At 42.0% G+C, this 24,169-nt stretch overlaps 1 protein-coding gene across 7 annotated transcripts in view; it reads left to right on the top strand.

Annotated features, from left to right (window-relative positions):
* Positions 1–24,169, top strand: part of UBE3C (ubiquitin protein ligase E3C) — a 117,255-nt gene that overhangs the window by 29,025 nt on the left and 64,061 nt on the right. For 4 of the 7 annotated variants that reach the window (XM_027101371.1, XM_027101373.1, XM_027101370.1 and 1 more), the window contains 6 exons: positions 3,541–3,656; positions 10,535–10,692; positions 13,675–13,828; positions 14,242–14,462; positions 14,938–15,092; positions 17,707–17,894. In XM_027101371.1, coding sequence (XP_026957172.1) covers positions 3,541–3,656; positions 10,535–10,692; positions 13,675–13,828; positions 14,242–14,462; positions 14,938–15,092; positions 17,707–17,894 — 992 coding nt within the window. The remainder of the gene's footprint in view (positions 1–3,540; positions 3,657–10,534; positions 10,693–13,674; positions 13,829–14,241; positions 14,463–14,937; positions 15,093–17,706; positions 17,895–24,169) is intronic. The other 3 variants (XM_027101375.1, XM_027101374.1, XM_027101376.1) reach the window with 2 other exon arrangements.

Raw genomic sequence — 24,169 nt, 5'->3', positions numbered from 1 at the left:
TGCCTGCATCCCTGGGACGTGCATCCTCAGCGTCATAGCCTGTTTGTTACCTGTAAATACTGAAATGTAAATCTCGGAACTCTAGGGCCTCTCTCTTGAAACATCTAAAATATAATTGTGTAACTCAAAAAATGTTGTAGGTTTTGATGTTATCAGTGATGAGGACCGGTGTGTGTTAACGGAGGAGATACGTGGGTGAATCATCTTTATAAAGTGGAACTTGTTACTGTGTCCACTTTCCCAGGAAATACTGAGATTCATTAGGTTAAATATGTATTTATTCTTAGACATCCTTATTTACCTGGATTAAAAATTTCTAATTAAAACATGGGTATACAGTGAAAAGTAAGTCTTCCATGCTCCAACCGTACGTACTAGAAGGATCCTTGTGTGGACTGTAAGTACAGAAGACATAGGAATACTTTATCGCTTATCTGGTGTTTGGCTTTAACACCCAACGTTGCTTCCTGTATTGAGCCGGGCTGGACCATGGGAAGAACTTTCCATAAATCTTTAGAGGCAGTAAAGATGGCTTTCCTTAAATGCAGGCTCTTTTTGAAATTAATTAATTAATTAATTAATTTTATTTATTTTGGCTACATTGGGTCTTCGTTGCTGGGCACAGGCTTTCTCTAGTTGCGGCGAGCAGGGGCTACTCTTCGTTGTGGTGCATGGGCTTCTCATTGCGGTGGCTTCTCTTGTTGCGGAGCACGGGCTCTAGGCGCACGGGCTTCAGTAGTTGTGGCACTTGGGCTCAGGAGTTGTGGCGTGCGGGCTCTAGAGCGCGGGCTCAGTAGTCGTGGCACACGGGCTTAGTTGCTCCGCAGCATGTGGGATCTTCCGGACCAGGGCTCGAGCCCGTGTCCCCTGAAGGCAGGCTCTTTCTAGGCTTTCTATCTGAAGCCTGTGAGAAGAAGAATGAGAAACGTACAGCAGCAGGTCATCTGGCTCTCTTTCTGGAGCAGTCTGTTCCTTCCTCATGTACTCTGACCTTGCAGATTGAAGGTCAGACGTGGAGCACAGCCACGTGGCAGTCAGAAGGGCCGTCAGTCCTCTGTCTCTCCAGAGCACCCTTCCCTTTGGAGAACTGCTTCTGCCCCGCTCTGAGGTCTGGTCAGTGGTTCCTGCATGCTTTCTGGACGTGGCGCAGCCGCCCAGTCCTGCAGGCCCTGTGTGGGATTAGAATTAACCGGGTCCTCAACCCTGGTTTATATGAGGAAAGCAGACTGGATGGTTTATTTAGTTTGCACAGAAAAATGCAAGAACAATGAATCCGTCCTATGTGGAGGGAAGGTCTCCTGCCCGTCTTCAAGGACCCTAATTCCTACTTGAAGAGCAGGCGTGATGCCACTTTTAATAGTTCTTCTAAGGTGCTCTGTGCAAAAGTGTGCGTATATGGCTCTCCCTTCCTCACCCACCCCCTTGATTTATTTTTTATTGTAATGACTGTAAATATGGTCGCTAAAATAGTGTACCGTGATGGTATTTTCTTTTGTGTACAGTTTTCTTGAGTTACTCTAGAGTGAATTGTTGTGTCATTTCTGTTTAATTATCTTTGAGTCTCTTTATGATAAAGTCTTCTTCCACCTCCTGACAGTAAAATAATTCTCAGTACAGTTTTCCGTGACTAGAGGGTCAGGTCACTGGTGCTCTTTCCCCGCTGAGCTGTTCCTTCTGCGTCCTGGAAACTTGCTGCACAGTTTGGAGTGGTTGCTCTCCATGCCTGCCATGTTCCTGGGAAAACCTCCGCTTGGCTTTGCTTCCGTTTCAGTTCCTCTTTCCTGATTCCATATCTTTTTGCTTTCTTGGTTTACTCCCTTGTTTTATTGATATATAGCCTCAGTTAACTTCCTGAGAAAGGATGGATAAGATGGAAAGTTTTTGAAACTGTACTTATCTGAATTTAGTAAATAACAACAAAAAGTTAGGCAAAGCAGATGTTTAATGTACTTAGAACTTTGGGGATGATATTGGTGCATTTGTCAAGAATGTAAAAAGCAATATCAAAATCCAGTCCACTACAAGGATATATTGTACAGCACAGAGAATATAGCCAATATTTTATAATAACTATAAAGGGAGGGTAACCTTTAAAAATTGTGAATCACTGTGTTGTACACCTGAAGCATGTAATGTTGTACATCAACTATACCTCAATTAAAAAAAAAATACCAGTCCAGAAAGTGTTCAAATAAAGTGCTTTGAGGTTTTTTTTTATGTCGTTGAAACGTAATTACTTGATTAATGTATTTACAGCCTTATTCTTGTACTTCCTACAGTTGGCCTTCAGATTTTTATAATGTTCAGTTACTGTACATCCTAGTTTTATTTGTTAATGGGTATTCAGTACAAATTCTAGAATGAACTGCGTGTCACATAGTGCAGAAAACATTTGTATGATACTGGTTCCTGAGAAAATAGGAACAAGTAGCTCCAAATACCTCAAGAAGAAAGATTGTGTGTAGGTAAATTAACATTCGGATTGGGTCTCAGAGTTATTTCCACCCGAGTTAGGACACACTCGAATTTATCATGCAAAACACATGTGTTAGTACTTTAATTGTTTGATAACATTTTATATCAAATAAGTGTTACTCTCAGAGGAGAAACTCTGTAAAAATGACAGGTAAAGAAAAGGTTCTGTGGCACATTTAAGAAGCTGTCTTAATTTTAACGCTTCTAAATGGGTCTCATGAAATGAACAAATAGCAACAAAAATATCGTAGAGGAAGTATAAGAGATGCCTGTTTGGTATTGTGCTTTCAAAATCACTTCCGGTAGCTGTATCCACACTAGAGAGGCCTCCTGGATGGGAGCTCGACAGAAATCTAACTCAGCATTTGCCCACCGCGATGGCCCATCACCGTGTCCGGGACAGCGGGGGTTCTGGTCATCCAGACGCGTCTCTGACCTTTTTTCCCTCCAGCCGTGTGGACGTATAATTGACACATAAAATTGTAAGATACTTCAGGTGCACACTGCGATGGTTTGTATAAACATTGTGATAGGATTCCTCCTGTCTAGTTAAGTGACACATCTCTCGCCTCACATGCTACACACCTGGCCTTTTATCGGGAATAGTGGGACTGAATGATTGCCTTTTCTACCGAAATTTCATTGAGTTAGGGAAGGAGAGTATCCACAGGAAAGGTGCTGGAAACTCAGAGGAGAAAGGTAAAAAGAAGGAACTGTTATCCTTCATAACTTATGATTGAGATTGTGATTCTCGTATGTTTTTATTGTGGTTTGCTGAGTTTTGCAAATGAACTTTCTGCTTCACACTTACATGAGTTTTAAGTACTTTTAGTGATAAATGTAGTAATTTAACTCCGTGCCAATGTGCTTTCTTAAGGTGGAAGGTTCAGGACGTGTGTGCTACTACCTAAAACCTGACTTAGAAGATTTACTTCTTCTTAGCATGTTTCGATTATTTTGATTAAGTATTTACCAATTAAGGAAATTTTGGTATGTTTGTAATTAGTAAATAATTAGCTTTTATGGACTGAGAGTTATAATTGTATGTTTTGCTGTTTCTTTCAGATATGGATGTATCAGAACCTAATTAAATATAGCTCTTTGTTTGTCCAGCAGTTGGATGGATCTGAGAGACTTACGTGCTTATTTCAAATAAAGAGGTTGATGAGCCTCTGTTGCAGGTAAACCCATCGTTGTCAGCAACTTGTGCAACGTGGTGGTCACTTTGTCTAGAGGAATATACCCTTTGGTCTTCAATGTCTGTGACAGTGGTTTTCCCCTTTTTTTCCTTTTTGAGACTGGAATGTTCTATGTATTACAGTTTTCACTCCTGTGATTCTTCTCCCTGTAGAAATTAAAATGTAGGTATAAATACCTTCCAGATGATGTTTTCTTTCAGGTAGGCTCTGGAATTATCTTGTGGGGTATCAGGGGTCCTGGTTGCTAGCGAGTGGATGGGCCACCTGGAAGGACTCCTGCTGTGAGGAGGCGGGCTCCCATTCTCCTAGGGTCGCTACCCTGGGGACAGGCTCTTTAGAGCAGGCCTTTCATCAGGCTCTTGTGATTTATGTGTGGACTTGAAATAAGTCACTTCCATGACTTTGCTGGATTCAGTTTACAAAGCACATTTAGGTGATGTGAGCAGTAGTACCTGAATGAGAAAACAAATTAACATCTTCACTGTTTTTCTCAAAATTGCTGATATCTGCACAGTAGCAAACTTTCAAATGATTCTGACCCTTTAATATAATTTCAGCTAATTTTCTGGAAGTTGCATGTAGTAAGGTTTATTTAGGATTGCTATCAGAGCTAGGCCTTGTTAACTGACTTCCAGAATCCTGAGCTGGACTAAAGGTAGAGAAGAACCTTTATGAAGAGAGAGAGTCTGGAAGATCACCAATCCCAAGAAATCTTATTTTTTTCAAACCCCTTTTATTTCTTGGAAAAACTTTTACTTTGAAAAACACATTGTACGCATTGATTCGCTGGAGCGGGAGTCAGCAAACGTTTTCTGTAAACACCCAGATGGCATGAAGTGTGGCCTCTCTTACGCATACTGTGTTTTTTCTCACAAGCTTTTAAAGGTGTCAGGAGCACCCTTCACCTGAGAGCCACGCAGCCTGTGGCTGGTTCCGCGCACGGGTTGTAGTTTGTGGACACTTAATGTCCTTTCGAAGGTATTCATTTAGCAAGTAATTTTAATAGATGATAAATCCAAATGTAATTTCTCCTTGTTTTCCCCAACTTTTTGTTTTGGAAAATTTCTAACACCAGTAAAGTTGAAAGAATACCATATATCCTCCACCTAGATTCAAAAGTTACCATTTTGCCACATTTGCTTTCTCTCTCTCTCCACACGTACAGTGTGTTGTTTTTCTAAAGCATGTAAAAGTAAGTTGCAGACATCATGACGCTTCACCCGATTCACTGTGCTTCTCCTAAGAAAGCACACTCTCTGATAACCGTAATGCTATGTTCACATCTAAGAAAATGAATAGTAATTCTCTTAATATCATGTGGTATACACACTCCACATTCACATTTCCCCAGTTATCTCAAAAATATCTTCTCTGTTTTGATGATCCTAGGCTCCATTTGTTTCACTTATTCCTTTGTCTCCTCTCTTTCCTTTAAATTGGCTGTCAGTTCTAGAGGAGAGTTTTTCAACCACACCGTCTTCATGTTTGGGGCTGAACCATTCTGTGTTGTGCACGTGGTCCTGCGTGTTGTAGGGGTTTAGCAGGATCCTTGCCCTGCACCCGCTTGATCACACGGGTCTCCAGACACTGCCGAGTGTTGCCCCCATGAGAACCACTGACATCGGGCTGTACTTGATTCAGTTTAAGCGTGTTCAACAAGAATGCTTCATAGCAGATAATTGTGAGAGCCCTAGTGCCTCACATGAGACACAGCCCATTCTCAGTGAGGCTGAGTGAAAGTAAAAACTCCTCTCTCTATTGTGCAGGTACATTTCCTTCCGTGTCATTAGAGTACCACCTTTCACCCAGTGGTTTGTTTTTGCATTTGATGATCTACGCCTGAATCAGTTGTTATATCCATGGTTTATAAAATGCTGATTTTTCTAATTCTGTTGTTTCTTCAGTGTTTGTTAGTTGGCTTTATTTCTGAAGAAGACCCTGCCTCCTTTTCTCTTTAGTCTCAGTCAGGCCTCGTGTATTTTTAAATGCTGGGTAGAGGGAGCCCTTATCAGAGCCCCATTAGTGGTCTTTGCTTTCTGGGACCACACTGTGTTGGGCCCTATTTAACACCTCCCCTGAAAGCCCCAGGTTGGGGCTGTTTTCTCTAAGGAAGCTGGTTCCTTTAGAGGAGGAATGAAGTTTTAACAAAGTAAAATTAGAGTAGAAATCTGTTAGAAACTATTTCACGTGTGTGAAGTTAATAAACCAGTGAATGGTCTTCCCTGCTGCGTGCAGGGCATTGAACTTCAGGTGCTTTGGCAGGTTGCCAGAGGAGGGGGCGTGTGCTTTCTTCCACTCTTTTGGTCTCCATGGGAATTTAAGATAACTTTTTCAGAGCTAGAAAAGTAGTTTCATGTGAAAGAGATGATGTACCTCATTGTGTATAAAATACCTGAATGAACAGATAACACGGAAGTCGATGGCACCTGAGTTGAGGATGAGTGGAACTCGGGTCAGTACAGTAATGAAGTAGAGGTCAGGAGGCTGGATTCTAGTGCTGCCTCTGTGTCCTGCTAGCTTAGGGCATGACGCAAGTTACTGGATCTCGTTTTCAGCTTCATTCTAAAGTGAGGAATATTGGATGAGACTGGTCCTTCCAGGCCCAGTATTTCAGTGCTCTGCTGGGTGGTTGGACTGATGGGTATACCTCTGCTTAAAAGCAAATGGTCTCCTGGTCACCTCCATCCTTCAGAGCCGTCTTTTTGCCTTTCCTTGGGCACTGGAAGCACCATTGAGGGCTCAGGGCTCTAACGGTGCAGAGGTCATTGTTGGCATCTAGTACAGCTCTCAGAGTACACACTTTCTGTCGTTTTTATTTAGTGCTAACACTGTTTGTAAACAGCTGCTTATCAACTTCAGTAAATTTATTTTGAAAATAAAGATAATTTTTTTTAAAAGTAATGAATACTGACATTACTTACATTTTTTCTTATGTGAGCATCCATTAGGAACAGAATTGGGATTGGCTAATCAGTTAATAACTTCGTTGATTAAAAAAGTTTATGGGCTTCCTCCTAAGTGCTTGGCCCAGTTCTCAGCACTGCATGTGACTGTGACAGGCAGAGAAGGGACCTGCTCTCCTGGAGACTGTCTTCTGGGAGACTGAGAATAAGCAAGAATAAGTAACATAGGAACATCTTTATGTAACAGAAATAAACGGTAAATAATGAGGAGGATAAAAGGAGGAAAGGGGGGTTGAAATTTGGGGGTGTAGTTTGACTTTGGAGAGTCTGGCGGGAAGGGTGGCCCTGAGCGGGGAGGATGGACAGCTGTGCAGGGACCAGAGTCTCCCCAGGCTCTGGTGGGGAGGCAGAGGGAGGACCCTCTGGGCACATCCCAGGATCTGGAAGGGACTTGCTTTTTTTTATTTATTTATTTTTGGCTGCATTGGATCTTCTTTGCTGTGCACGCGGGCTTTCTCTAGTTTCGGCGAGCGGGGGTGGGGGGGTACTCTTTGTTGTGGTGTGCGGGCTTCTCGTTGCGGTGGCTTCTCTCATTGTGGAGCGCAGGCTCTAGGCGCGCGGGCTTCAGTAGTTGTGGCTCGTGGGCTCTAGAGCGCAGGCTCAGCAGTTGTGACGCACGGGCTTAGTTGCTCCGTGGCATGTGGAATCTTCCCGGACCAGGGCTCGAACCCGTGTTCCCTGCATTGGCAGGCGGATTCTTAACCCCTGCACCACCAGGGAAGCCCTGGAAGGTACTTTCTTTAGGACTTGGGCTTTCATGCTGAGAGAGGAGAGAAGCCAGAGGAGAGTTCTGAGCCAAGGGTGACATGACTGGAATTTTCTTTCTTCCCTGACTCTTATAATGTTTTTATTATGAAATTTTCAAACATAAAAGAGTAGAAGAGTGGCACAGTAAGCGGTCATCTGCCTGCCATCCAGAGTCGACTCTTTTTAACATTGTTGACCACTGTTAACATTTTGCTGAGTCATGTCAAAGTAACATAGTGACTTCCCACTCCCAAAATACTTAAGTGGCCGTCTCCCCAAAGGACACTCCTGCAAACAAGCGTTTCACTAGTACACCTTTAAAAATGATTGAGAGTAATATTAACTGTCACTAGGAAACCAGTCTAGTTTGACAATCCCAGTAATAGCAGCCCTTGTACTTAGAGATGACTCAGGTTGGTCTAATACTACGTCCATTTTCAAATTTCTCTTGTTTTCAAATTACATTGAATAGCTGTTTTTCTTTCTTTCTTCTTTTTAAAAAATAAACTCTAATTGACCACACATAACCTTGGATGTCTCTTGAATCTTTTCATCTGGAATAGCCCCTGCCACCCTGCATCTCCAATTTATGTTTTTCTAGAACGTTCTCACTAGTGTGCTGCAGAGACGGGGATCCGTAAGAGACAGCAGTGGTCCATTCCAGAAATGATGGTGTCTTGGGCCATGGTGATCGCAGTGGGAGTGTCATGAAGTTGGTTGGAAACTAGAGTGCACAGGATTTACAGACTGGATGTGGGGTTTCAGAAAATAAAGCCAAGGATGCATACCAGCTTTTGGTTTGAGCATTTAGAAGGATGAAGTCGTTTTAGACACTAAGGAACTTAAACACGCGTGAGATTAAATGAATTGTGTAGAAAGAGAACCAGAGACTGGTCCCTGGGGTCCCCTGACATCAGGATGCTGTGGGGAAGAGGGGGAGCTGGTGATGGAGGAGGAGAGTCCAGGGCCCTGGCATCCAAGTAGGGAAAGCACGGGGGAGGGGGGAGGGGCGGTCAGGAAGTGGCCACCAGCATAAACGGAGTCAGAGAGTTGATCATTGAGTTGGTAATGCTCAGTATTGTTTTCCAGGAAAGGTAAAATCAGGATTCCCTCTCTGTGAACATGTGTCAGTAATTTTATTTAACTGGTTAATTAAGGAGGGAACCGAGATGTTACAACTGATTCAAATAAGGATTTGCCTTAGGGAATTTATATTCTCTGGCAGAAGCCTTTTGCATTGCCAGGAACAGGAATAATTTGTGTCGCTCTGTATGGGAAACATTTGCATTCCTGTCAGTTTTCTACAAGTTAGCTTCTGTCTCTACGGAGTTGTAGATCAGCCTGGTGGAAGGCGAGGATGGAGGGTAACACAGTGAGCGAGCTGGGCTGGCCACCAGTCTTTTCTGCCCAGTTCACAGTCTGGCGGTTTTCCCCGCCGTAGCACCGTTGGTCATCTTGATGAGAGCAGCGGTGGGGAAGGGCCGGTTGGCTCGGGCTTAAGAGGAATTGTGGATGGTGAAGAGCTCTGCACAGGGGCAGGGACGTGGGCCAGGACTGGGTGAGGCAGTGGGGTCTGGAGACTAAGGTGGGAAACCTGAGAGTGCGCTTATCCAGGATCCAGGTGGGAGGGGAAATGGGCGCCGGGGAAGGGGTTGCTGGAGCTCGGCGGAATGAGGGCCAGGCGGTGCAGCCTGGGTGGGCACAGACAGTGTTCTTGGGTTTTCAAGAAACAAAGGGCCCACTTAAAAGGTGGAGCACTTTTGAAAAGCAGACACACAATGAACAATAAGCACTTGAAAAGGTACTCAACATCGTAAATAATCACAGATGCAAATTCAGGTCACAGTAAAGTTCAGTAATGCAGCCGTTAGCTTGGCTAAACCTTGAAAAAGGGTTAATACCAAGCGTTACCGGTACGGAGCAGCTGGGACTCTCACTAACTGCCCTTCACACTGGACGGTTTCTTGTCAAGTTAAATACTGTCCGGCTACCATGTGACCCAGGGGTTCCTCACCTAGGAATTTACCCAAGAGAAATGAGACAGGTCCACACACGCTATCCTTGAACGTTCATACAGCTTTATTTATAACGAGAAAAGTCTGGAAACGACTCGTGTCCATCAGCATATGAATGCATAACCAAAACATGGTCTTCCCATGCTGTGGAATGCTACTAGCAGTAAAAGGACCGTGTTTTTAACATGTTGGATGAATCTCAGAAAGATGCCGAGTGAGGAATCTGGACATTAATGTGTACATACCGTACGGTTCCTCGTGTATAGAATAGTAGAAAATGCAGACTAGTCTATGTGACAGAAGAACTGGGTTGGGGGTGGGGGAGTTGGAGGGAGGAAGTTACTAGAGAGGGCCGAGAGGAAGCGGTGGATGGATGTGTTGTGTCCTCATTGTGGGGTAGTGTTGGGGCTCATTGCGTTGCATACTTTAAATGAGTGCAGGTTATCATGTGTAAATTGTGTCTCTGTAAAGCTGATTCTAAGAAAAGAGGGAGGGGGGTTATATGTTTACATATAGCTCTTTGTTGTACAGCAGAAACTAACACATCATTGTAAAGCAATTATACTCCAATAAAGATGTAAAAAAAAAAAGACATTCTCTGTTTTTAAGTAAGACTTAGTTTTGTGACAGCTAAGCCTTCCTTTCTGCCTGTAATTCTCATAGTAAGAAGGGAGTCTTTAGTCAAAATGCTAGATGACTTAGGATCAGAAATATACTAAGTGTTCTTCTTGGGGGCCATTGTGGGCATGGAAAGTCTTGCAGACACTTGTGGAAAGATGCTTATCTGAGTTGTATTAGATGTAGCTTAGGTCAGTGGATCATACCCTTCCCACACGGCATTGGTGATCTTTGATTTTCCTTGTCTGTTTCTCCCTCTCTGATGGTGCATTTTTCCTCTCCAAACCAGGCGCCATCATTCTATTTGGCACATAATAAGGACTCAAAAAAACTGTCAGTGACACGATGCTTGGTTATTTCCTGTCTGTCGTGGAGTCGCGTCTGTTTTCAGGGATATTGTAGTGCTAGAACAGAACGGCTCAAACACTTACCGTAGCGAAGAGAAGAATTTGACGAAACTTGCGGTGACACTTGCCATCTAGTAAGTATGTGAATACTTTTTTTTTCGTTTTTACAGGTTACTGCAGAACTGTAATGATGACAGTTTGAATGTTGCACTTCCAATGAGAATGCTTGAGGTGTTTTCCTCTGAGAACACCTATCTGCCTGTTTTACAAGATGCTGGCTACGTGGTGTCCGTGATTGAACAAATTTTGCACTACATGATTCAGAATGGTAAGTAGCGGTATTAAGAACGGGGGTGGCGTGGTCGTGAGCAGTCGGCACCAGCCAGGGCCCCTCTGGGGTGGGAAGCGTTGTGTGAGTCACAGATTCTAACGTCTGTCCTCGTCTCTACCCACCCTCAAAATTTGGAAATGTGTCTGATATCTTTACCGCACTTTTCCTGTTGCTTGAAAATGAAGTAAGTTAGTGTCTGCTGTCGGAAGTTGTTCCAGGTGCTCTGGGCCCGCAGTGCAGGCCTGGCTGCCCTGGCTGAGTGCCGCGGCCCGGGTGGTGGGCACAGTCACGCCGCAAACACAGTGCCACACCGACCCGGGAAGAGCCTGTCCCAGGAATCACAGGAGTTCAGTAGAGGAGAGGAAGGTGCTCAGTTTATTTGAATTTTCTTACTAACTCGGTGACACACGTCTTAAAGTGACTGCATTCTGTCAGGTATAATAACCTAGATCTGAAATTCCTCTGAGAACGTGTTAGTGTTGCCGGCAGAAAGACCATGAAGTGCATATGATTTTTAAAACTTCTATGATAATTAAGTAACATAACGTAAAAAATTTGATTCCCAGGGAATTCCCTGGTGGCCTAGTGGTTAGGACTCTGTGCTTTCACTGCCGTGGGCCCTGATTCAGTCCCTGGTTGGGGAACTGAGGTCCTACAAGCCGCGTGGTGTGGCCAGCAAGGACAACAACAAAAATCTGACTCCCGGTGTTCTCACAGGTGGAGAAATCAGATGCTGCAGGGCTCCTGGACTTCCGGAGCATTAACGTTAGAATGGGTATGTTATGAGTCGTAAAAGGAGCTATAGGGTGTTCTAGAAAGCAACAGTGACTGATAAAAACATAAATAATTTTGCTTTTGTTTTTTTCTGAAATGGACTAATCTGTTGACTGGTTAAATCTAGCTAATTTAATTCTCAGGATTAAAACTAGAAATTAAATTCTTATACATCCAACCTTACTGTTTGGTTTAGGTTTAAAAAATAAAGAAACCCTACTTAGTTCATTGAAAAATTAGGGAAACTACTGAGTTAATTAAAAGTAAATTGAAATTTGTGGAATTTGATCTTCTAAAAAGCAAATTAATGGGCTTCCCTGGTGGCACAGTGGTTGAGAGTCCGCCTGCCGATGCAGGGGACACGGGTTCGAGCCTTGGTCTGGGAAGATCCCACATGCTGTGGAGCAGCTGGGCCCGTGAGCCACAACTACTGAGCCTGTGCGTCTGGAGCCTGTGCTCCGCAACAAGAGAGGCCACGATAGTGAGAGACCCACGCACCACAATGAAGAGGGGCCCCCGCTTGCCACAACTTGAGAAAGCCCTTGCACAGAAACGAAGACCCAACACAGAAAAAATAAATAAAATAAATTACTAAAGTCCTACCCCCAACATCTTTAAAAAAAAAAAAAAAAAGACTAAGCATTCAGTGAGAATTTTTACCCTTCTTGCTTTCAGAAGTGTAAAGATGATAACTAAGAAATATGCGTTATTTTAAAATGTGTCTTGAACTAGGAGATGCTTCAGAATCTTACACAGAAGGTGCTGCTTCCAGTGTCTGTGGTATAGCCATGTTTCATCTTTTTTGATAAATTACTTCCTGACATTACTAGTCTGTAATGTTTTAGCATCATGTTCATTTACTAGTTCATGTTATTGTGCACTGTATGTTGACTTAACATGGAGCTTTTTAACAATTGCAACTAAACTACTTAGTGCTCTGTTCATGCTGTCAATCTACACATATTTGTGTTAATATATTAATAATACGCTACTTTAAAATTTTTTCTTGATGTATTTACGTCTTTTCAGTTTTATAGCGGAAGAGCTTTCAGGCTTTCTTGTTGTGCCGTCGCTGGTGATCAGTGTGTGTGAGGTTAGAGCTGGGGTGGTGGCAGAGCAGGTCTGGGGACCCGTGCGGAGACTCTCCGTTCAGCGACCGAACGTCGGGTGCAGAACTGGAGGGAGCAAACCAAGCAGGTGGAGAGCGTGTTAGCGTGAGCTTACAGTAACGGGATGCCTGCAGACTACGCCCGAAGATGCTCTTACTGCCGTGCAAGAAGGGGGCACACGCTTCTATAGGACTGCGTGACCTGAGTTGTTAGTGGCGGCAGAGTTATGTTCACCATACCCCTAGAAAGCCCATCAGCAGCTTTGAAAGGCCATGCCAGGTGTTTCTGCTTCATAGAGGTCGTCTTTAAAACATGTGAATCCCTCGGTGCCCACATTGTGGTCTCCAGAGGCATCCTTTCCTTTAAAAGGGATTTAAGAGTCCCTGGTCCTGATTGGGAGATGGGAAGGTGAGACTGGGCCATCTTGTCCCATCAGGAAGCAGAGATGCTCACCTGACTGCAGCCCATCAGCAGTACGATGATGATCACGAGTATCAGCAAGGAGAACAGCTGCGACGGGTGCAAGTCTACCCCGGGGTTAAAGTCCTGGGTTCAACGTGATATTGTTTAAAAAACCACAGAACGACTTAATTACTTGAAGGATGCTTAAGAGACATTTAAAAAATCACAATGTATGGGATTTACTTGGATCCTGATGCAGGCAAACCAGTTAAATAAAATTTATAACATGAGTCAATTGGAGACTTGAACACTGATAGGTATTTGTGGTATTGAAGAATTATTACTAATTTATTTTAGCTGTGACGATGGTAGTTTTAAGAAAAATAAAGTCCTTTGATGATATACTGAGATAATTATATCTTGGATTTGCTTCCAAATGAGTGGAGGCATAGATGACTGGCTGTAGTTGATAATTGTTGGTGCTGGGTAGTGGGTACGTGGACTTTATGCATCACTTCAAGCTACATGGGTACCTAAAGGTTTTCTTAATGAAAACTTGAAGAAAAATTAGCTTGAAGTTGTACCTGTGGAGATTTGTAAAAAGCATTTAAAAATTGACAAGTTTTTTTTCCCCTCCTTATAAGAAAAGGTATGAATTGATACAAATTATAAATATGTTTTTCTTTTCTTTTAGGGTATTATAGATCTCTCTATTTGTTAATTAACAGCAAACTTCCATCAAGTATTGAATATTCTGATTTATCTCGAGTTCCTATAGCAAAAATATTGCTAGAGAATGTTTTAAAACCATTGCACTTTACTTACAACTCCTGTCCAGAAGGTGCAAGGTGAGAATGGAATCAATTTATTGATTTTGTAATTTCACAAGATCGTATGTATCCAACAATAACTTTGACATAGGATGCCCTGTTAAATATAGACTTGAAAGTCAAATCTTTGCTTTATTAGTGTGACTCAGTTTAAAGAAAAATGTACTTTTTCTGTCTGTCCTGCACCCTAAGATAAATTTATAATTCTGATGACCTGGTTATTTTCTTGCTTTCTAGTAGCTATCAAAAGTTAGCAAAAACACGGCCGAGTTTTTTTTATAGGAAAGACACAACATGAAGTTCAGGGTAATCTAGTTGATACTGAAAGCTTAACATTATTAGGAAGGTATTTTGTGACCAGTGATTTGAATCAATGATTTTGTGAACAGTGTGTTTTGGTTTTATTAAAAGCTTCCATTTTTCTTTTTAAGGCAACAAGTTTTCACAGCCTTCACGAAGGAGGTCCTGGCAGCCCCCTTCACGGAGCAGGTCTTCCACTTTGTCATTCCTGCCTTGGCCGACGTGCAGACCGTCTTCCCCTATGAGCCCTTCCTGAATGCACTGTTGTCCATAGAGGGTCCACGCTCCAAGACCAGTGGTGGAGCGCCGTGGCTCTTCTACTTTGTTTTAACTGTTGGTGAAAATTATTTGGGTATGAAATGCAAGATGTGTCTTACGCGAACTCACATGGAGGTGGTATTAGCGCGTAAGAGCAGGGGGTGTGGTGGCGGGTGTCCCGTTGTCGAGGTGGCCTCTGGGGTAGGGATTTCTGGAAGGGTGTATTTGCTGAAGGACTGTGGCCTGGGCAGTGTCCCTGGGGAAGGTTTCCAGGCACAATGAAAATGTCTGCTTTAAATACATATTATAAGGCCACACAGATTAAGAAGAATTTTTGAGTTGAACGGGAGAACTCCTGGGAGTGCGGGGATGTTTTCCCCATTCATGCTAAACTGCTCGTGTGCCTATTGTAGAATTTTGGTGTCTTCCTCTAGTATATTTTAATGCACACATCTATATAAGTCCTGGTCAGAAGTGCCTCCCTGAGTACAGGAAAAATGTGAACCTGAGTTTTCCAGTTTCTTTTTGATCCCTTTTAATTAACGGTTGTAACTGATTGTTTTACAAAGGGACCCTGTCTGAGGAGGGACTGCTAGTGTATTTGAGCGTCCTCCAGACCCTCCTTTCTCGGTTGCCGGTTTCACCTGCCAACACAAGCTGTCAGGATTCAGCCAGTGACTCTGAAGATGAGAGTGGAGAGACAGACACGCAGACAAGTGCTCCAGTAAGCTCCCGGGTCCTGTGCGTCCGAGCCCAGCTTCATGTGACGTCGGAAGTCAAAAGCTTGTGTCCGTCCTTATTTCTAGTTATATAAGTAATACATCAAGACATTCTTATTGTAAAGCCTTCAGCTGTAGAGATAAGGGCCCCTCACCTACACTGCCATCGTGCCCTTCCCCAGAGAGAGCCGTCCTCGTGATTGGACACGAGCTCTTCCATACCTTCTCCTTACGTCTGTACAAGGTTATGTGGAGACACATGGTTTTGTGTTTGGTTTTTTAATGTAAAATAGGTCATCCTGTATATTAGTTCGATCATTACTAGGACATAGTTCCTAGGAGTGAAATGATTGGGTTAAAGGGTTAAGCTGCTGTAGTTCTCAGGAAGCGCACCTACTGTGTGTCAGGCACTGTTCTACTTTTTCTTTTTGTAAAGAATTTTTAAAAAATAACTTTATTGAGATACACTTCACCATAAAATTCACCCTTTTATTTTTTAAATATATTTTTATTTTTATCTATTTATTTTAAAATATATTGTTGTTTTTTTTTTTGGCTGCACGGCATGTGGCATCTTAGTTCCCCAACCGGGAATTGAACCTGTGCCCCCTGCAGTGGAAGTGCAGAGTCCTAACCACTGGGATGCCAGGGAAGTTCCAAAATTCACCCTTTTAGAGTAATACACAATTCAGTGACTTTTCGTATAGTAACAACGGTGCAGCCATCCCCACTGTCTAATTTTAGAGCATCTTCATCACTCCACAGAGAAACCCCAAGTCCATTAACAGTCAGTCCCTTTCCTCCTCCTCCTCAGCCCCTAGAAGAAAAAATAAGGTTAAGTTTCTTCTTACTTTGTCTTGTGAACAGCACACAACATCTTCTGTCAATTTTCGCAAATTTTATAGATGATAAATACTATGATTGGTTTTTAAATTCATTTTACGAACAGTGTCACATATTATCTCCCACTTCTCACCGAGCGTTGTTTACTGTGCATTTTCAAGGAATAAAAAGCTTTATGTCACTTACACGCACAATTTGTCTGCCACTGACGTCTTTTTCTCTTAATTACACAATGGAAATGGCTTGAGGTATGGCTGTACTAGGTTTTAGATATATTTTTTTTGGTTAGGAAATTTCTCTTTGGTTAATGCCGAGCCGAGTCTAGTCCCAGGAGCCGTACACTTGAGAGTGACTCGTGCTGTGTGGGGTGGGAGCTGGGGGGGGGTTGAGTGAAAGGGCAGAGGGCTCCCTTAGCAGAGACGAAAAAGCCATAACAGGAGGACGGGGGAAACAGATGAGTGGTTGCCAGGGCTTAGACCAGGACAGGGTTGATTACAAAGAGACAAAACAGAGTTTTGGTGGGTGCTGGAACTCTTGCATCTGTCAAAACTCAGAACTGCACACCAAAAAGTGAATTTTATTGTATGGTCAAAAAAAGTGGGATCCTGTAGATGAGATGTAGATAAAACTTCTGTTTTTAGAAGACAGAGAATCTGTGAAATTTAAATTTTATTTGTACGGGCACACCTCATTTTATTGCACTTCTTAGATGATCCATTTCTTACACATTGAAGGTTTTTGGCGGTTGTTTGTTGGCAGGTGATGGTGAGCATTTCTTAGCAGTAAGGCATTTTTAAATTAAGGTGTGTACATTGTTTTTTAAAAAGACGTAATGCTATTGCATTATGTATTTAATAGGCTACGACAGTGTAAACATAACTGTCATGTGCACTGGGAAACCAAGAAATTCATGTGAATTACTTCATTTCGACGTTTGCTTTATTGTGGCCTGGAACCAAACCTGCAGTATCTCCCAGGTGTGCCCGTACAAAATGCTATTTGTATCTTAAGTGAAGAGATATATATATATATTAGATACATCTCTAATACAGTGTTTTATTTGGTAGATTGTTGTAAGTTACATAAATTATATTCATCCAGGTTTCCAAACAGTACAGTCAGTAACACCCAGTGTTGTATATATAGTCATTTTTATATATTCATATATATGCACATATATGAAAAAAGTACGTATCTTTGGTTAATATCCCAAATAGGTAAACTGCATCGAGTATTAGCTCAGCTTTTAGTCGGTGAGTCAGATATTCTAGGGACGCTAAGCTGTAAAATAACAGGTCTATGTATTTCATTTGATGCTTTTTAAGTTCTTTAATATTCTGACGATTTTGCTTAAACTGTGGTATCTCAGATAATTTAAAATGAAAGTTTTATCAGATGGTAATACATTTTCACACATGTGTGCTTAGTATAATGCAATCTGAAAAATATGAATTAAATTTTTCTTAAATTGTAAGGACTAAACATACTGTCACATTAAAGCACAGACTGAGTGTTCACAGTTCTGTGTTGTCATGCTGGGCAAAATTGGCACCTACCATGGGTAATGACTTTGGGTCTCCAGAGGATTTCAGCTTACTTTCACGGGGGACTTGGTAGAGATATTGATATGTTCGTTGTGATGTGGATAATTTTTAGGTAACGCCTTTCTTATGTTTTCAGTTGAAGGAAAATAAGATTTTACATTATCTTTGTAGTGTTGAGCTGAGTTCTAATAGAACATGGTTAACTCAGACTAACCCATCTGGTGTGTTTTAGGAGGATGGTAGACTGTCAGTACCGTACATAACCGAGGAATGTCTGAAAAAGTTGGATACGAAACAGCAGACCAACACCCTGTTAAACCTGGTCTGGAGGGACTCAGCCAGCGAGGAGGCCTTCACGCTGATGGCGGCCATCTGCCATACACTCATGGTGCAGCACCGAGTCATGGTACCCAAGGCCAGGCAAGTCTCCTGGGCGTGGGTGCCTCGGTCCCCGGTGGGCTCTCCTCCCTCTGCTGGCCATGCGCTCCCTCCAGCCAGTGTCGTGGAAAATGAACGTTTGTTTGTTTTTCTTTTCCAAACCAGCTAATACTGTTTAAGTCCTTTCCCTGGCCTTTGACATGTTTACCAATCCAGGAAGGTCCTCTTGTGTGCTCTCTGGGGTGAGGGGAGCTTAGTCCTGGCCACCCCTTTAAAAAGTCGGACTCGTGCCTGGATGATAGAACCAACGTATTACTTGTCTCTCTAGGCTTTTTCATATTACTCTTTTGGTCAGAGTGCCCTTGACAGTTTACTTTGGTACCTGAAAAATTTTTGTTGTTCAAAACTTTGAAATGAACTTTTGAGAGGGACAAGAAACATAGGAATTTAAATGTGGCTGATGAATGTGACCTTAACCTTAAACTATTGATATTTTTTCCCTCTATTTTGAGTGATCGTTGAGCAGTTTCCTAGAATTTAACAGAACAATGCTCAGAGGAGCGCAGTGAGCCCGAGTGTAGTGGTTCCACTAGGAACTGAGGGGCCACCCTCTGTGATGCGCGTGGGTGCCTGAGTCCTGTGTGACCAGACAGAGCCCCTCTGTTTGTAAAATGCTATCCCGTAACATGAAAAGAGCTGTTTCTTTTGCTAGGAAAGCGTTCTTTGAAACGGGCTGTATGCAGGGAGCGCATCACCTGCAGCTGCCTTGTAAACACTAAGGCAGCCGACTAATGAGGTGCTGTCCTCGCTCGCTGGTGTTTATTAGCGTCGGACGCAGCAAGATGCCGGGAAACTGCAAGCCCCGGGGTTAGGCGATGAGCTCTCTGGGGGCTAATTGCGTCAGAGCAGGATGTGAGATCTGAGGATCTTGCTGCTGAACTAGGCCCCTTGCTTTTATTGGAGCACAAAGTCCATTGCTCTGGGTGGTAATGACTGGGTTTGATGCGTCGCTGCCCTGGTCTGGGGTTTACCGGTGAACCGCTTCCAAAAGGTGTTTAATGGTAAAGGAGCTTTATATGTAGCCTTGATTTTATGAGTACAGCACCTATTTCCTCTAAGAAAGTACTCCAGGAATTTTATTTATGGCCTAAATATATTAGGTTTTGAGTATTTAGAATGTTTTTCATAGCTCATAAAAGAGCAAATAGGCTTATTTTAACTGTTGTAGATTTTAACTACTTGCAACTTTTTTTAAGGTGTTTAAAAGATGATTAGTAAATTCCTAGGCTGATAACTCACTCTCAACTCTTCCCAGGCTCATATTAGTCCCTCTTATTTTCAGGGTTGGGATTTGAGGTTTTAATTTCTGTTTAACATTGATTGTCAGGATGTATAAAGGAATTTGGAGGCCCTTCCTACATTGATAGGGAAAGATTTCTAAGATATATGTTTAAGTAAAAAAAAGGAAGATATAGAGCAGTGAATAACTATCTCTTGTGTCTGAAAGGTGGAAAAAGTAAGAATGTGTATTTGCATAAAGAAACTTGGAAGCGTTCACAAGAAATTCACAGAAGCGATTACTCACACGTCTGGTTCTGCTGGGGAGGTTGAGGGAGGAGGAGAGGGTGGACTTTGAACCATGTACTTTTTAATATGCTTTGAGCTTTGGATTATGTGAATTATTTTAATTTTTAAAAATTAAGCAATGGACTGCCATCTCCTTTTATGAAAGAAAATTTGTAAATCTTACCATTGAACTTGGAAATCTGAATAAATTTTTGGATTAAAAATTCATATTCACTAATTTTAAATATGAATAAATATTAACTGGTTGTATTGTGGGAGGGGAGAAAAAGGCAGGCACTGTCCCAGTATCTAGAGAACTAAGCCTAGAAAGTGGGATATTTTAAGTAGACCCTTGAGGACAGCCCGTGGGCAGGCGCTCAGCTTTACCCCTGGCTGACTCGGAATCAGGCTTAGCGGGCAGGGCTCTGGCGTTGTGTTGGGAAGTGTTGCCCACGCGGGACGAGGGCCTCACTCGCTGCGCGCTGCCGCCCGGTCCCGGGGGCCTCCCGCTGCTGCCGGGGCCCCTGCGCCCGTCTGCCCCTCGTCCTCGTCCCTCTGCTTGAAGCCCTTTTGCTTACGCCACGGGATTCTCGAGAATTTCCTTGTCGTCACAGGCTTCTCCTTCTCCGTGCTTTCTGTGGGTGGTTCTTTGTCTCTGTTACAGTGTTTCCTAACCCTTAGACTTCTCTTCCTGTTCAGTTCCTCAGTTCCTTTCTGCTCAGCGGATTCTCTGGGTGATCTCGTCCACACAGGCGGCTTCACCTGCTTCCCGGAGCTCCAGACTCCCGTTCAGCCACTGATTAGCAGGGGCCGTCCTCACGCTCCTTTCCTGCTGCCTGAAATTGAACTCCGCATCTTTCCCCTAACCCTGGGGGTCACGCTGGGCCTGCAGTGTCACTTTAAATTAACTAGAATTACAGAAAGGTACAAACCCAGTTCCTCAGTCACACCAGCCACATTTCAAGTGCCCAGTAGGCATGTGTGGCCCGTGGCTGCCACGTTGGATAGCACAGTGTGGACCACTTCCACCATCACAGAAAGTTCTGGTGGACAGCGTTGCCTGCGAGTTTAGGCTCTCTCTGTAGTTCCCTGTATGCATTGCCACCATGGTATGTGAGTGCTGCGTACTTTGTGTTGTGTTGCCAGACTGAATTGTCAGGAATGTAACCCACGTTATTTCAGCCTCTCGCTTGAATCCCTTTGGCTCAGGACAGCACTCGCATCTCCTTGCCTGGTGCTCTGCAGCGCCCTCTCCTAATCCAGTGTTTGGTTACCCCTCTGACTCCGTTTCCAGCCATAAAATTAGGGCTTTTTGCCCCAGCCACGCTTCATTACTTTCATTTTCTTGCTATTTTTTATGCCTCCAAGGTATTTCATGCCTCTCTCCTTTTGCCTGTGCTGGTGTCCGTCCAGAGTGCCTCTGCCCTGCTCCTTGTCTTTTCTTGGCTGAATTGTCTCTTAGAGTCATGCACAGGTGATGATCTTTCAGAAACCCTCCTGAGTTTATATCCTGAGATTTCGCCTGTAATTGCAGCTTCTAGTGAAATTTTCATATTACGGTAGGTACTCCCTTAAAAGTTGATTTTAAGGAGTTTGGGTTTACGCTTCAGGTGGGTGGATGAGCTGTTCTTTGGGGCTTGGCTCTTCTGTTTCATTAACATCTAGAGACTTTGAAATGGAATTTTAAAGGTAGTGTTTTAAGGGTCAGAAAGGTTGCTGTTACAATTCCCCTCTAGTTCTCGTGCTCACACCTCGTATGGTGAAGCCATCAGAATCGGTTTTATTGTATCAGGTGCTTGATTTTTCTACCAAAAATTAATAGAATGCGCCAGCTTAATTGTGCCTTGTGTTATTAATCATTGTGATTTGGACAGTTGTGTGCCCTGGGAGCGTATAGGCGCTTCCTCATCTGTTTTCTAAGCACTATTAAGTAAATGTGATAATGAGTACCCCCTTACCTCTTTGTTTGTAAGTTCCTATCTTTAATCATTTGAGATAGAATGATTGTGCAAATGACTTCAGCGGAGAAAAACGCAAATTTGTGTTACATGGGTATTCCAGGAGTACTACATACTGTTCATGTTTTTGTAAACAAATTTTTATAGTATTTTAGAAAAAATACTGAGAATGTACCTACAGAGAAACTAGTATTATTATTTTTGCCTATGGTTTCATGCTTGCTTTTATTATCAGTGATATTTTTGGTATAAACAATAGATTTAAGCAGCTATTGCTATAATTTGCATTCTTAGGAAAGTCAGATAAAATTTGTGAGCTTTTTGACATTTCAACACAATGACTTTATTATTGCCTATCTTGAAATCATATAGATTATAAATGAATTGGCAGTAGTTATTGTTAGAGGCATCAAATTAATAAAGCAGGCCTGCTTTAGTCAAATTTAGGAATATAATTTGTAGTGAGTTTTGAAACTTCTAAGAATTTTCTAAACATTTGAGGATGACAGTCCACAGGAAATACGAGTGAACTTGGAAAAAGCATTATATACACACAGGCTGTTTAAAAGTTTGTTAAAGTTTTCTTGAAAGAAGTAAAAGGGAAGAATATCAAGGAGGCATCTAAGGTGGTGAATGCTGCTTCCTCCCATTTTAGTTTAAACTAATATGAGGGAAGGTACGTTTTTTGAATCGGTTCATCTTAAAATTAAAGAAAAGTAATTATCAGGGGAAAGGGAACTGTCTGTTTACCCTGGTCGTGGTTTCAGCACTGGGATGTTAGTTTAACACAGCTGTATGTCTGAAGCTTATCTTCTGCTCTTAATTCCTAGTTTGTGAAGAAAATATGCTTTAGGTTGCTTCAAGCTGAAATACGCCTTAAAATTTTTATTATCAGTAAGGCAATTCGGAGCTTACTTTTAGTCTTGCGTTATTCACACGTGAAATTTATATGTGTATTTTAATATTGCTTTTGCCAAAAAAGTGATACTTTCAGCAGGAAAACACAAAGTATCACATTTGCACTTGTGTGCGGCAAGAGCAGAATGGTCTTTGGGTGGGTGACTTGTCATATTTCTCTTACGTGTGACACCTTTACATACAGAGGAAGTCTCTGAGAAAGCCTTGCTGTCACGACCTTTACTGCCTGTGTGTGAGCGGGAGTCTTCCACTGTGTTCTCTTTAATAACTTGAATAGTCCTTTACTAATTAACTCATAGGGTTGTCTCAGCTAAATAAAGCTTAATGGGTAATTTTTAATATATCCCAGTATATGTAAAGAATACTTCACTTCCTTACCTTTTAGCAGTAAAGTCCCAAATAACCTTTATTAATTTATAAAAAAGGTTTAATAATTTGTTTTATTATTGCCTATTGAGTGATTAATTTAGGAACTGTAGTTGTTTCAAAATTAACTAGAAAAAAATTAACTTGAAATATAACTTATGAAATGTGTAGCCATCAAAATAATGTTTCAGAACTATGTATATGTATTCATGTGGAAAGATGTTAGTTACAATTGTAGGTGAAAAACTGTCTTGTAGGAGAATGTATTGGGAGAACCCATTTTTGTTTACATCTGTCCACCGTGTCTGGATGGTTTATTCCAAGGTATTAACTGATTATTTTTGGGAAGATGGGGTGAAATGTTGCTAAAGATCTTTTCCCTGTGTTGTTGTTGTTAAAGAAAAAAGAGCAAAGGAAACACCTACTTACAGTACGTTGTTCCTCAGACCTCTGAGGTGCCAAGTGTTAGTATTTATATTCAACACAAATTTAAGAAATCGTGTCAGTAAAATTATACTAGATAGTACACTCTTTTAAAAGACCTTAATTTCTTAATTAAAGAGAAAGAAGGCAAGCAGATACTACCTTCTAGAATTCCTTCATGTTGAATGTTCATGTTTTTTATAGCTTTGTTTTTATTCTGTTTTCCATGGTTTATTTAATTGATCTCCTATGATTTATTGTGTTCTTACCATTCTTTGGTATTCCAATAATTTTTGTTTTAATTTCTCAACCTAATGAATTAGTATAGTGTTGTTACCATTTATTAAGTATGTACTTGTGACAAACATAACTCACTTTTGTAGAATCCTCATATTTTTAAGCTGGAAAAGACCTTAGGATTGATGTAGCACAATCCCCTCGTTTTCTCATAAAAACAGGTTGCTTTTGGTCTACATGACACTTGAAGAGTGGTTGGACTAAATGATCTAATGGATTCTTTCTAGCCTAAGATACATGATTCTAGGTAACTTTCACATATTCTTTTATGCTTCCACTATTTTTTAAATGATTATGCTTTTAATGCCATTTGAACATCTCAAAATGCACCACACTGAAATCGGATTGGATTTTTAAAAACCAGTACTCCGTAATCACTGTTGTAGACCTAGAAATTGCTAATGCTGAAGAACGTATCTGGTGTTTTTGATGGAATGCAGGAAAATAAGCAATTAAATTCGAGACTTTTAAATTGAAGAGTGACTTATTTATCTAAACCCTATTCCTTTCTCTTCCACTATGGGCATTTAAATTAATACACTTTTTGCAAAATATAGTCTATTAAAATATTTTGTATTATACTCAGTACAGTTTACAGTAACTGTGGTAATTAACTCCATAGAGAATCGGGATGCACACTGCATAGTGCTTTTATTTAGTCAGATCGTCCAGTTACTATTAATGGCCATTTCTCAGGAAAGGACCTGGGGGTGGTCTCAGGAGACCCCAGGGCTGGTGGTCGCGCTGTTGAGGAGACAGAGGCGCTCTCTCCTAGCTCCTCAGGAGCCT

The sequence above is a fragment of the Aethalodelphis obliquidens genome, unplaced genomic scaffold (genome assembly GCF_003676395.1).
Source record: "Aethalodelphis obliquidens isolate GAN/ISIS:26980383/991018 unplaced genomic scaffold, ASM367639v1 scaffold5, whole genome shotgun sequence".
Lineage (NCBI taxonomy): Eukaryota > Metazoa > Chordata > Mammalia > Artiodactyla > Delphinidae > Aethalodelphis > Aethalodelphis obliquidens.
This window is presented reverse-complemented; position numbering and strand designations above follow the sequence as displayed.